Genomic DNA, 14,531 nt, shown 5'->3' on the forward strand with positions numbered 1-14,531 from the left:
CAAGGCTTCCAGTGGTGGGACTGGGCTGCGTTCTCAGTTGAGTTGTTGGCTGTGGAGGTCCCATGGAGATCCCTACACAACCCAGGCAGATGCTATAACAGAGGGTTGCTCTCCAAAAACCGACGGGGGGAGGGGGTTGTTGAGGACAACATCCTCACATCTCATGAATATAGGGAGGTCAAAGTGATGCCTGCATGGAGCCTTCACCCCTACATTCTAGTCTCTTTGGTATGGGAAGGTATTCTGCAGGCTATGGAAAGAAAAACGTGGACACCAACCCAGTCACAAAACTTTCCACCTACAACCTGCCATGCCTGCAAGATGTACCGGAGCAATGATGGCTCAGAATTTACAGAAGTGGCCAACCAATGTCTGGTTTAACTTGAGGCCCATGCCACAAGAGCATGCCCTCACCCTACAGTGCCTAGATGGCCAGGAATTGGAGACTGGCCAGCCTAGAGATATAGGGAGGAACCAAACATGACTGATGAGAAAAAAAAAAAGCAATGAAATGATTCCTGCTATTCTCATAGAATGGTGCCCTGTCCCGTCTTCATAGAGCCTTTCTCTGTAGCAGATGAGAGTGGGTGCAGAGACCCACAGTCAGACATTATGCAGAGTGTCTAAATTAGAGGTCTCCATCCGGGTGGGACCCATCCCCATCTTGGGAAACCAAGCAGAAGAGGGGAGAAAAGATTGTTAGGAGTCAGAGGGGATGGAGGACACCAGGAGAACATGAGTAGACTGCCACCTAATAATTCATTGCTCATTATTACTTCCTAGAGACTTCTGTTACCACAAGCTGTCTCTGCTGTGGGATATTTGTACACTGTGTAAGGATATATTATTGCTGTGACTGGTTTAATAAAGAGCTGAACGGCTAATAGCTGGGCAGGAGGTAGAAGTGGGACTTCTAGGAAGAAAGAAAGGAAGGAGATGAATCTCGGCACAGGAAAGACACTAGGGAACAAGTTGGACACACAGAATGGAAGAAAGGTAAAAGCCTTGTGGCAAAATGTAGATTAAAATAAGGGGATTCATTTAAGTTGTAAGAGCTAGTGGGACAAGCCTTAGCTAAGGCTGAGCTTTCATAATTAAAGTCTCCATGTCATTATTTGGGAACTGGTGGCCCAGAAAAAAATCCAACTACATGTCTCTCTACTGAGTTTTGTTAAGTGACGCTGACCACTGTAATGTGCTTCTGGTCAAATCACTCGTGGAACAGCTAGCTACCCAGAACAGTAAACAAAATAGACATGATGTTATTTTTACCTGACATCTACCCCTTCATACTTCTTTTACCCAACCAGCCACTCAGTTTTGGCATACTCCTGTCTGGCTTAGGACAAGTAGCACTAATTATGTCATTTAAAAATACATTCACTTGGAATTATAGTTTCTGTAAATACCTCACACATAAAATCATGAGAAAAACCACTTTTTTGTTTGTTTTTGTTTTGTTTTGTTTTGTTTTGAGACAAGATTTCGCTGTGTAACCCTGGCTGTCCTAGAACTCACTATATAGATCATGCTGGCCTTGAATTCACAAAGATCCACCTGCCTCTGCCTTCAGAGTGCTGGAATTAAAGGTGTGCGCCACCACTGCCCGGCAAAATAAGCTTTTTTAAAAAAACCTCCAATTTTCAGAAGTTATATCTCCAACCTTCTTACTCCCATTTCCAGATACGCATTAATTAAATAGCAGCTTCATAAATAACAAGTTTCCTTTTGGAAAACAACAATAAAATTTTTAAATGCAGGAGAAATTTTAGGATACTTACAGATGTCTGAGACATACTTGACTGTTGTGTGACACTTCCTGTAGGGGATGTAGATGGTCTTCCACTGGACAAACTTGCCTAAAATAATAAAACTATTGTAATACGTCTGTAAAAACATAAAGTTAAAACTCCCTTGAGGGGGAAAAAAATCAAACACTTCCTTGAGCCACAATAATAATACAAAACTACAATAAAAATGCTCAAGTCTATGTATGAAACAAATCATTTCACATTCAACATGGCTTGACCCTGGCCATTTTTTTTTTTTTTTTTTTAAAGAAAAAGCAAAGCTAAAAAGTGAAAACAAAGGCCCCACTGGCTAGTCTTATTTCTACATTTCTGTATGTATTTACTTTGTGTTACTGTATACATGTGCTTCACAGAACACAGCTTCTACCATCTGGGTCCAGGGAGGAAACTCAGTTCATCGAACTTGTTGCCAAGCTTAGGAGCAGGTGCCTTTACCCTCTAAGCCATCTCAAAGACCTAGTCTTGTCTTATTAGCTGCACTCTCATGTGCATTATGTTGGTACACTGTCATATGCTATCTGAGCTCACTGAGTAGCTGGTACTAGAAATGGAATTGCCCCCCACAAACTTCAGCCCCAAGCATGTCCATTATGTCTGTGTTACTGAGACCCCTTGTCTGGGGTGGGCTGGACTCACTAACTCTGTGACATGAGGAGAAAAAGAAGCAAAACAGCCCCAGAGTAAAACCCATCCAGTGTTCTTATGTCTACCCCATGACATAAAAGTGCCTGTACTGGGCTGGAAAGCTGGCTCAGTAGTGAAGAGAGCTACTCCTGCAGATAGAGCAGAGCTGGAGTCCTAGCATCCATGGAAAGTGGCTCACAACTGCCTGTAACTGCAACTCCAGGGGATCCAATGACCTCTTCTGGCCTCCACAGGCACTAGCATACAGGTGTGCATACAAACACACACATACACATAAATAAATAATAAAATCTTTAAATAAGTAAATAATAAAGCAAAAGGGAAAGAAAATCTGGAAGTTTGGCTGCAGGGGTAGGGGTGTGTGTGGAGCTCAACCACGCAGAGAAAGCTCAACTGGAAACTCTAGACGACTTCCTCACTTCTCTGTTGGTTTTTGCTGGAGGTTGTAAGCACCAATGTGATGATGTTATCTCTATACACTGCTACGCATTCTACATGGAAGAATTTTACTTGGAAGCCTCACCCAACAGGATACCCTGCTCCAGCTGGGCATGTCCACTGGGAACTCCAGCTAATTGGGTTTCTGCTGGCTGGCTGTTTGTAAACCCCTGACCTGATGACATTACTTCTCTGCTGTTGCTTGTGCTGGTGATCCGGAGCCTCGCCTGAGGAACACTCTTCTCCATCCAGGACTCTGTTAGGAACGACAACTGACTGCCTCGATGGGGCTTGCCCTGCTGGCTATTCTGAGCACCTGATTTGATGATGTTTTTCTTTCTATCTATTTAATCGAACCTTTTACTTTCGATTACTATCTACTTAATAAGCTGATTCACTCAAAACAAAAAAATATGCCAGATGGTGGTGGTGCATTCCTTTAATCCCAGCACCGGGGAGGCAGAGGCAGGTGAATTTCTGTGAGTCCGAGGCCAGCTTGTCTACAGAGTGAGTTCCAGGACAGCCAGGGCTACACAGAGAAACCCTGTCTCAAAAAACCAAAAACCAAAACCAAAACAAACAACATACTCTGGTCAGTCCCTCTTCAGACTGTGAGAACAAGCATCATCAATTTCACTCCTCTGTTGTCTTTAGTTGAGCTCCCCACTCCATCATGAAGACGACGACACTAAGAGCTGCAGAGAGGGCTCTGTGAGTAAGAGCACTTGCTCTGTAAGCCCGAGGACACTGAGTGCGAATCCCAGCATCCACATAAAAAGCCAGGCATGGCTTTACATTCCTTTAAGCCCAGCACTAAAGGACAAAGACAGGAAGATCCTGCAGGCTGTAACCTCGCTGAAACAGTGAGCTTCCAATTCCTGAGAGACCCTGTTTCAAGGCGATCAAATGGGAGAACTACAGAGAGAGAGCATCCTGCTCTGGCCTCCACATGTACACACATGGGTACATACATTGGACATTTGGGTACACACAATCACACACTCATGTGTAATCACACATAACACACCAAAACCACTAAAAATTTTGTTAAAAAAGAAAATTAAACCAGGCAGTTGTGATGCATGCCTTTAAACCCAACACTCAGGAGGAAGAGATAGGTGGATCTTCAAGTTCGAGGCCAGCCTGGTCTACAGAGTTAAGTTCCAGGACAGCCAGAGCTGTGTGTGTGTGTGTGTGTGTGTGTGTGTGTGTGTGTGTGTGTGTGTGTGTAGAGAGAGAGAGAGAGAGAAAGAAAGAAAGGGAGGGAGAGATAGAGAGAGAGAAAGAGAAAGAGAAAGAAAGAAAGAAAGAAAGAAAGAAAGAAAGAAAGAAAGAAAGAAAGAAAGAAAGAAAGAAAGAAAGAAAGAAAGAGAGAAAGAAAGAGAGAAAGAAAGAGAGAAAGAAAGAAAGAAAGAAAGAAAGAAAGAAAGAAAGAAAGAAAGAAAGAAAGAAAGAAAAGAAAAACTCAAACTCAAGCTATATCAACTGTCAGTGGGTTTCAATTTTCTTAAATCATAAATATAACTGTTATTTAAAGTATTATTTTAAATTCTACTATTGAAGCTGGTGGTTGTGGCGCATGCCTTTAATCCCAGCACTCGGGAGGCAGAGGCAGGCAGATCTCTGTGAGTTCTAGGCTAGCCTGGTCTACAGAGCAAGTTCCAGAACTTGCTACACAGAGAAACCCTTACTTAAAAAAAAAAAAAAAAATTCTACTGTTGAAGCCTGGCTTAGTGGTACACATCTCTAATACCAGCATTTGGGAGGCAGAAGCAGGTAGATCTCTGTGAGATTGAGGCCAACCTGGTCTAGATTGTGACTTCTTGGCCAGCTGGGCTACATTAGTAAGAAGACCCTATCTTTAAAAAAAGGAAAAAAAAAAAACATTCAAAAGCACACTATTGAAAAGAAGCAAGAGCTGGTACCTATGAATAACAGAAACAGATTTTTTTTTTCAAGTTCTGTGAATTAAGATTATTTTCTGGTGAGATTTAAGATTAACAACTAAATCTCACAAAAATTTTAAGCTGTACAATATTAATGAAAATGTTTTCTAAAAAACAAACATTGGCCGGGCAGTGGTGACGCACGCCTTTAATCCCAGCACTCGGGAGGCAGAGGCAGGCAGATCTCTGTGAGTTCGAGGCCAGCCTGGTCTACAGAGTGAGTTCTAGGAAAGGCGCAAAGCTACACAGAGAAACCCTGTCTCGAAAAACCAAAAAAACCATTTAATCATAAAATTAAGTTACTGATAGGACTAATTTCATTTTCTAAAAAGGTATACACACACACACACACACACACACACACACACTCACTCACAATCTGTATACTGTCACATGACCTCCTCTGCAGAGCAGGAGTGACAGGTGTAAAAAGAATGAGCAACTCTACATCTTCCTCTTGTAATTTTATTCTACTTGATGTTCTTTAATGAATATAAACTACCCACATTAGAAAAAAAACTAACTTGCTTTTGGCTAAAGAAAAATGTAATTCATGTAACCTTAGGGATTCAATGTCCCTAAAGTTTTAGAGACAAAAGTACACCATGGACAGAGCATTTATCCAACTTCGATCAAGAGCAACAACACAACACACAAACACACCCATTCTCCTCCAGTGAACTTGTATGTGTCAGCCTTCCAACCTACCTCCTCCAGGGGAAAGCATCACAGGCCTCCTAAGAACGCCTGCCTACTTATTTTCACTTTCACTGTGTCTAACATCAACCGTGGCCTCTAATGGTCCACTCAGTTTCTCACCTGAACAGCAGCAAGGCTCTGGAGCTGGGAGCTGCTTAGATGCTGCTGCTGAAGAGCGGCCGTGTGCAGCATCAAGTGCTGTTGCTGAGCCGCGTACATCTGCTGGAGGTACTGAGCAGCCGAGCTGGGGGGGCGATGCAATGCCTGTTGAATTACCTGTGATAAGGTAAGGACCCTATGTCAAACCAGCATCTCAACCTGTCTTTCCCCTCTGCTTCAGAGGTTTTATACATGCTGAGCACAGGCTCTACCATTGTTAACTCCACATCAACCATTAGCTTAACCATAAACTTTAGGATAAAAAGTGGCAGTTTAAGTTTTTACTACTTTAACAGTCAATGTCATTGAGCTTACTGACACATTTACCTATTATTACATGTCACTCGGTTAAATTACCCAGATCATTCACTTCAAGTAGAATGGGACAAATATGTGAAATCTTAAATCTCATTAGTAGTCAAAAAAAAAACAAAAAAACAAAAAAAAATCTTACTAATTAAAGGGATATAGTACTGCCGGGCGGTGGTGGCGCACGCCTTTAATCCCAGCACTCGGGAGGCAGAGCCAGGCGGATCTCTGTGAGTTCGAGGCCAGCCTGGGCTACCAAGTGAGTCCCAGGAAAGGCGCAAAGCTACACAGAGAAACCCTGTCTCGAAAAACCAAAATAAAAAAGGGATATAGTACTTTACAACTTTTGGATGGACAAAGATCCAAAAGAATACTACTACTGACCAGGAAAACACTCCTTCCTAAACTAGCAGTAACAATTTCAGTTTCATAGCCTTTCTGTACACAACTTGGTAAGTTTCGGGGCATATGCAGAGAGTGCTTTCACCATGCAGCCAGTACAGACAGTGACACAGACGCATGCAACGACCACCAGCTGCATGCCCAGCAAGGACATAAAAACGGCTAGAGTAAAGAAGTAGGTTTCAACGTCACACTGAACTTGAATTTTCATTTTACTATCAATTGCTACAGGTATACCTAGTGACTTCTGTATTATACAATAATATGAAGGACCAACACATCACAAGATAAAGAAAATCATTTTGAGTAGGATACCATTTGGTCTTAAAATACTCAAGGAGATAGATAATAAAGGTGAATATGTTAGTGATGACCTTTAGTGTCTGATTTAAACTTTTCTACACATGTCTCAAAGTCTACAATTATATTAAACATTGTATAAAATTAAGCCTGCCTGGGCTACAGAGTGAGATCCAGGAAAGGCTCCAAAGCTACACAGAGAAACCCTGTCTCAAAAAAAAAAAAAAAAATGTATAAAATTAAAAAGGTATTTCTCTTTGAAAATAATTTTTTAATTTATAAAAAAAAACAACACCCAATTTTATATTTCCACATAGGAACAGTCTTAATCTTTTTTAAAAGTGTATTCTTAAAAAAGAGCTGGAGCCGGGCGGTGGTGGTGCACGCCTTTAATCCCAGCACTCGGGAGGCAGAGGCAGGCGGATCTCTGTGAGTTCGAGGCCAGCCTGGGCTACCAAGTGAGTTCCAGGAAAGGCGCAAAGCTACACAGAGAAACCCTGCCTCGAAAAACCAAAAAAAAAAAAAAAAAAGAGCTGGAAAAGTGTCACTTATGAGCACATGTCTTAATCACTTCTTTATGTCTTTAAGACCTTTAGATACCTTCTTTTTCAAAAGCCACACCTCTCCTATGTTCAGTAGACACTGAATAAATTCATAAATGACCACCCACAAAAAAAAAAGTGTACTCTTTATTTGTGTACCATGGCATGTGTGTGTGAGGTCAGAGGACAACTTTCAGGAGCTGACTCCCTCCTTCCACCAAGTGGGCCCTGGGAATCAGACTCAGGCGGTCCAGCTTAGAGAAAGATGCCTTTATCTGCTGCACCATCTCACCAGCTCCTGGGACTTTGGTGGAAGAATATTTGAAAAACTCCTAGAGCTGGAAGGCTGGCTCAGTTAAGGACAAGTACGGTCCCAGCACCATGTGACAGTTCACAGCTGCCTATAACTGTAGTTGCAGAGCATCTGACACCATCTTCTGGCGGGTAAGTGGCACCCACAAGGTCCATGTACATACATGCAGGCAAACACACACATTAAAAATGTATACAGGGCTGGAGCAATGGCTCAGCTGTTAAGAACATACCCAGATTCAGTGCCCAGTACCCATGTGGCTCTCACCCATCCATAGCTCCAGCTCTAGGGCCTTCCTGGGCACTTCATGCACTTGGTGGACATACACACATGCAGGCAAAACACTCTTACACAAATACATCCAACTTTTTTAATAAAATTGAGCAATTTTGTTAAAAATAAACTCATGGAAACCATTAATTATAGTACTTGTTAACGAAGGTAAAGTCTGAGCCTACACAGAGGTCAAGCATTCTACAAAGACAACAGAAAACCCCTCCCTCCCGCTGTCCGTCAGCCCATGTGTCAACAGCAGCACCGGCTCTCAGCACTCCGGAGGCCCATGGTCACAGGACTGCCGCAGTGAGAACACCAGAACCACGTAAGTAGGGAGGGCTGACATACAGCCCTGAATCCCTTCACTTGGATCTCCACCGCTTCCTGTTCGTTCACTGGTGTGTGCTCCTATCTCTCTCCAACTACTGACTGTTCCTGTTCCGAACTCTTCTCACAGACTCCTAGCTGAGTCCTCATAGCAGAAGACTATGGACGAAACACTAAGTGACTCACAACTACAGTGGTTCTCTTTGGTCAGATAAATCCATATATGATAGTCTAATTCCATAACAAATTTCTAAAAACTCACACTCAGTAACAAGTGAGTAATCAACTTGATGCCCAGTTCCCTCAGAATAGTAATGTCCTATGTCAGCATAGTCTATTCACCACAGACGCTGTAATGGCAAATTAAAGGCACAATACACCATTCTTACTTGGCTTCTCTACTGAAACAGGGTGAAGAAAATCCACATGACTAAAAAAGAAAGCTTGAAAGTTAAAGAACTACTTAAGTGGCTTTGAAAACACTTTAGATGAGGTAATTCAATGATCTGTAATAACTAGAGTTTGACTTCCTGTGAGACATATCAGCACCTGCAATGTCTCTAGTAACATTTCATTTATAAATTTACCCAGCTTAAGTGAAAATGAAAAAAAAAAAATAGCATAGTCAAATATCATACTATCTGGATGCTCTTCACTCTAATAGCCTTCCATGTATCTCTCACCACGGACAAACCAGAAGGCATCAAGAGCACACTGTGCACTCAAGGTTGACTTGCTGCTGAGCTGACTAGGTCTCAACAGTCCTCTGTCCACCATGGAAGAAGAGAGCACAGAGAGGGGACAGCACAAACAGAAGAACGCAACTACTGAAGAGCATTTGACCCCAGCTCTAAAAAGCCTTAAAGAATGCAACTGAGGAGCCTATCAAATGAAGACAAGTAACACAGAAGCCGCGAGAACTCGGAGAAGGCGGACCAGTCAATGGCAGAGCCCAAGGTAGAAAACCTACCAGCAATGTGAATTTGGAATTATTTAGTCTATTTAACACTGTCTTCCCATTTGTAAAATGCCTCCTGTATAGAGTTCTGGTGAGGATTAAACAAAATAATCCACACAAGGAAAGCATTTATTAAATGCTTGGCACATAAAAACTGTTCAACAGACAGACGCCACTGTCATTCATTAGAAACCTGTAACGCCCCTCAATGTTCTAGATGCTTCATTTAACTCTCACAGTAACTGATAAAGTACACAGTGTCATCCGCATTTTCCTGTTTCCTGGGACCCAAGGGCACACAGAGAACCCATCAGGCTACAACACTCACGTCTTTTTAAACAATACTTTATTGTCTCTGTTGGTCTAAAGTTCAACTAGGCCAATTTTACTTTCTCAATGAAGTGACTATGTAAAAATGTTTCTAAATATTCTCTTCCCTCTCTACCACAAGAGGCTGTAGAGCCAGCTCCTGCTGAGTGTTCTCACACCAGAATGTGAGCAGCTCTCTGTGAGTGGCATGGTGGGCTCAAAATTAAAGTTAAGACAGAAAAGCGGCTATCCTAAATATCTCATAAGTAATGTTTTCACTCTTACAGCAGCACTTAGAGACATTCAATTATAATTTTCCTGACACATAATCTTATAAGCATCATGTAGACAAACGTAAGCTCTCTCAATAGTACACTTATTAAATAACTTCATTGGTTTTGTAAAAACTTAATGATTTTTTTTTTTACTTGATTTTTGGCAATGCTAGAGATCAAACACAGACTAGCAAGCCCTCAATCACTGAGCTCTATCCCAGCCTGGACTTTTACAATTCTACTGTCTTAGGATAGGATCAACACATACAGCTGACGCAGGCACAGCAGTCTGCCATCTTCAGTCTTAACCTCCCACGCATATAGCTGAAGTACCTGAACAGCATGTCGGTCTGCACCGCTGTAGACGGAGATCTGTGGTTGCTGCATTCGAGAGGAGGAAGTGGTAATGGTGGTGGTGGTGGTGCTACTGGCTGTTGTTGACACAGAAGACGCTCCAGAGTTTGGCTCGCTATCCATAGTCGCACTGTGATCCTTAAATCTAGCAGACAACACGAAGGATCAGTACTGGTAAAAAGCACTGTCTCAGGAGCTTTAATGAATGCTCACTACAAAGAAATAATTAGTTCAGAGTCTAAATGTCTAGGGAGGCCTTAACACAATAAAGCCAGCACACAATCACCAAATCGGGGAAACATACTTCCCCACATACAGAATAGTTGATGGGTAGGTAGTATCTGCTAAACTGAATTCAAACGACGCACAACAGCAATGGAGACAAAACCTAGACGGAAGTTTCCGTTTGCATTATTGAAAAAGGACAGATCTGAGAGAGGGAATGGACACAGGGCCCTAGTCCTAATCCATAAGCTATCTGAACTGACACCCATTGGCAACGGGAAAACAAATTTCTCCATGGAGTCTCACTGGATCTATCTAACAAGCACACTATAGGGCAGGTCCCTGGCCCAGGAGTAGTTAGCCAACGCAGAAAGAACTTGGTGGACTTTCTGCTTCATTTTGCTTCATTTTGGCAATTTTTGTCTAGACAGTCTTTTGCTTATTTATTTTGATTTTTGCTTTTATGGGTTTTTTTTGGGGGGGGGGGTGTTCTGGAGTTTTCTTTTTCTTTTTTCTTTTCCCCCATCCCCTGAGGCAGGGTTTCTCTGTGTATCCCTGGCTGTCCCGGAATTCACACAGAGAGATTCACCTGCCTCTGCCTCCTGAGTGCTGAGATTAAAGGTGTGAGCCACCACCATCCAGCTGTTTCTGGGGCTTTGTTTTTGTTTTTATGTTTGTTTGTTTAAAAAAGACTGAGAGGAAAAGAACAGAAAATTGGGTAGGTAGGGAAATAGGGAGAATCTGGGAGGAATTGAGGAGGGAAAAAACGTAATCAAAATATATTATGTGAATTTTTTTTTCAACATAAAAGATAATTTGAAGCCCAACGGTGGTGATGCACACCTTTAATCCCAGTACTCGGGAGGCACAGAGGCAGGTGGATCTCTGTGAGTTCAAGGACAGTTTGGTCTTCAAACTGAGATCCAGAACAGCCAAGGCAACACAGAGAAACCCTGTCTCAAAAAAAAAAAAAAAAAAACAGATTTGAAATCAAGCAATATCAGAGTTCTTTACTTATTTCTGTCTTCTTGGGTGTCTGGAGGAAAGAATATGTGTATCTTTGTGCCTGTGTGCTCCTATACATGCATATGGCGAGTTATGGACAGTTCTGAGCCACAGTATGGGTGCTGGGAGTTGAACCTGGGTCCTTTGCTAACTGCTGGCCATCTCTCCAGCCCTCAAAGTCATTCTTTAGTGATGATTCCTAAGGACTTATATTCACTAGTTTAACTGTAGGTGCCATGTGGTTATTTAAAAATAAAGTCTTATTAAACCTGGTATGTTGGCTCACACACATGTAATTCCAGCACTTTGAGAAAGATGTCATCCTTAGCTACATAAGTAAGAAGCCAGCCTAGGCTACACAAGACCCTGTCTCAAGGAAAAAAAAAAAAAAGTAATTTAAAAATAAAAATTAAAGCCAAGGGGTGGTGACGCACACCTTTAATCCCAGCACTCGGGAGGCAGGAGGATCTCTGTGAGTTCGAGGCTAGCCTGGTCTACAGAGTAAGTTTCCAAGACAGGCTCCAAAACTGCACAGAGTAACCCTGTCTCAAAAAACAAAAACAAAAAAATTAAAAATAGTGAGGATGAAGAGATGGTTCAATGGTTAAGACCACTGGCTGTTCTTGCAAAGGGCCTGGGTTTGATGCCCAGCACCCATACAGAGGCTCATAACCCTCAGAAACTGAGTCCCAGAATCAGATGCCTTCTTCTGGCCTCTGAGGAGCCAGACACACACCATGGAGTAATGCAGAGACATACATGCAGGCAAACTTTTCAACTAGTTTTTTTTTTTTATTAGTCTACAATTTTGACCTTATTAATTCTAGTAACAGAGTTTAGCTTAATAACAGATTAGGGAAATGAAGCAGCAAATAAAAGCAACTTCTTACATCCTTACAAAAATCTTTTTTCACGGAGAATTGCTCTAAAATTTGGGGTGATGGTGGAATATAACTGACTCACTTTCCTATATACAGCAAGTAGAGTACATTTTTGTATCAAACTTTCTAATCCTTGTCCTCTAATATTACAATCTTATGTCATTTATATTGTGGTACAAAGTTTCAGCTAATAAGAAATCTATATGTTAATAAACTCAAACCTCTAAGGTCAATTGCAAAGGCTTCCATGTTGTTACAAAGTAAAAGCACATTAGTTGTTACTCCAGGGTCAGAAACCCATGTGAGGTTTTACTAGTTTCCTCTTTCTTTATCTGTCTTTTTCTCCTGAGAAATAAAATTTGAACCAACCCACATTCCCATCGTTGACAAGAATGTAACGAGAACATTGCTGTTCTTTCTAAAACAAATAAGAGTATCACTATGTAGCCCAGGCTGGCCGCAATGAGACTCCACATTCTCCAGTCCACCATATCTGAATTACATCCAATTTACATGGGAGAAAAGTGAAAGAAAAAAAGGAGGGGGATGATTTCTCACTAACTTCTTTTATTGTAAGTTGAATCAAACATTTTTATACTTCACTGCTATTTTTTAATTGCCTTCCAAATCACCAAACCACAGCGTCATATGGTACTTGTTCAATATTGCACACAATCAGCAGTGAGGTAAATAAAATCTTGATCAAACCACCCTCTGTCGTACCAATTCTGCACCATGTACCAATGACATTCAACCCACCACCCTGGTCTCTCAAAGTCTTACTCCGCTCGGCTGTGCTCTCAAGCCCAAATGCGAAGGCAATAGTTCTGACCTACCAAAAATGGTCACAGAGAACCTAGACATCAATTCTAAACACTGGTGAGCGCAACTGGCCAAAAATCATCGCAGACATTTCCAGGCCTGGTACAAAAGAACTCTTCATGGGCTTGGCATAGAAATAAATACCTGCACCGCTCAGCTCTGCTATGCCAGAGGCCTACCCGCCAACCACTAAGTTTCAAGTCGCTAACCCAGCATACCATCACAGCGCCACACAAGAATGCAGCCCTGCAGGGAGGGCGGCACGCCGCTGCAGCCCGGGCCCGCTGCAGCCCCGGCCCGCTGCAGCCCCGGGCCCGGAGGAGGAATGCAAGGAAAGGCCCGGGGCCTCGGCTGGGCCAGCCGCAGCTGCGGCCCGGACGCCTCCCCGCGGTCCCCCGCAGCTCCCGCCGCACAGACGGACGGACGGACGGACGGACAGCGACGGGCCGCAGCAGCCAGCGCGGAGGCCTGGCGGCGCCCGGCCGGCCCGACACACCTCGGCGGGGCCCGCCGCCGGAGTGACAGCCCCGGAGGAGCGCCCGGAGGCCGGGTCCCCGGGGTGGCCGTGCGGGGAGGGCCGCGGGCCGGACCGCGCCACACGCACTCCCGAGGGGAGCCTGACGGGACCTGCCATCTCCTCCTCCCCCCCTGCCCGGGCTGCTCCTCCACGCCGCGGCGCCCGCCTCTCCTCCGCCCTGCGCTGTCAGCCTCGGGACCCCGAGAGCCCCCTCAGGGGGACGTGTCGCTGCCCTCGCTCGCCCCCCGGTTACGACACCAGTCACCAGCAAGTCACTCACTCCGCTTCCGCCATCTTCTCTCCTCCATCACTAACGCGGGGTGCGCATGCGCCTCCCCTTCCCCCTGCAAGCGCGCAGGGGCGGGGTCCGAGCTGCCCGGGGGGCCCAGGTCACGTGAGGCCAGCCGAGGTCACGTGAGGCCAGCTGTCTCCCGCCCACCCACCCCGCCGAGCGGCCCCAGTCTCCCTGCCTGTTAGCGGTCCCGCCCGGCCACCCTGTGTCTCTATTCAGAGTCTCTGTCTGAGGCCGGGGCCTGCGGCAAAAATGAGAAAGTTCTGCTTAGCGCTGGAAATGTAGAAGTTGAGAGAGCGTGCGTGAAGTCCTAGGTTCAAACCCCAGCAGCGCCACATCAACCACGCGTGGTGGGGCGTGGAAAGGGTAGGCAGGAAAAATGAAAATTCAAAGTCATCCTAGGCTGTTATAGAGAAAGTTTAAGGCTAGTCTGGGATATATGAAACCGGAGACCGTGTCTCAGAAAAAAGAAGGCCAAAAACTGACTACAACTGTAAAATATTAAAGATGTGTATCCGAAGTAGTCTTAATCTGCTGAGTGGATTTTGTAGACATCCATACACATATACGACTTTACTTCACAGATCCATGAAGTAAGTAAATCTCTACTGCTCTTGACAGAAAATGAAGCATACTGATAGTGAACAATGTCTCATATTTCCTGAAATAAAGTCGGGGTTACTGTTGCTGTGATAAAAGACCATGCCCAAAGCACATTGGGGGAAA

The 14,531-nt window shown here is 43.9% G+C and overlaps 1 protein-coding gene across 11 annotated transcripts in view; it reads right to left on the reverse strand.

Moving 5' to 3' along the window:
* Phc3 (polyhomeotic homolog 3) overlaps positions 1 to 13,922 on the reverse strand; it is a 78,054-nt gene extending 64,132 nt beyond the window's left edge. For 8 of the 11 annotated variants that reach the window (XR_013052003.1, XR_013052002.1, XR_006073023.2 and 5 more), the window contains exons 1-4: positions 13,794 to 13,922; positions 10,043 to 10,208; positions 5,660 to 5,815; positions 1,782 to 1,859 (exon numbers count right to left, since the gene is read on the reverse strand). Coding sequence is in view for 8 of the 11 variants with exons in the window: in XM_016000676.2 (XP_015856162.1) it covers positions 1,782 to 1,859; positions 5,660 to 5,815; positions 10,043 to 10,208; positions 13,794 to 13,807 (414 nt within the window). In the remaining 3 variants the exon portion in view is untranslated. The remainder of the gene's footprint in view (positions 1 to 1,781; positions 1,860 to 5,659; positions 5,816 to 10,042; positions 10,209 to 13,793) is intronic. The other 3 variants (XM_076573918.1, XM_042278883.1, XM_042278884.1) reach the window with 2 other exon arrangements.
* Positions 13,923 to 14,531: the final 609 nt, after the last annotated feature.

This window comes from Peromyscus maniculatus, chromosome 6, assembly GCF_049852395.1.
Source record: "Peromyscus maniculatus bairdii isolate BWxNUB_F1_BW_parent chromosome 6, HU_Pman_BW_mat_3.1, whole genome shotgun sequence".
Taxonomy (NCBI): domain Eukaryota; kingdom Metazoa; phylum Chordata; class Mammalia; order Rodentia; family Cricetidae; genus Peromyscus; species Peromyscus maniculatus.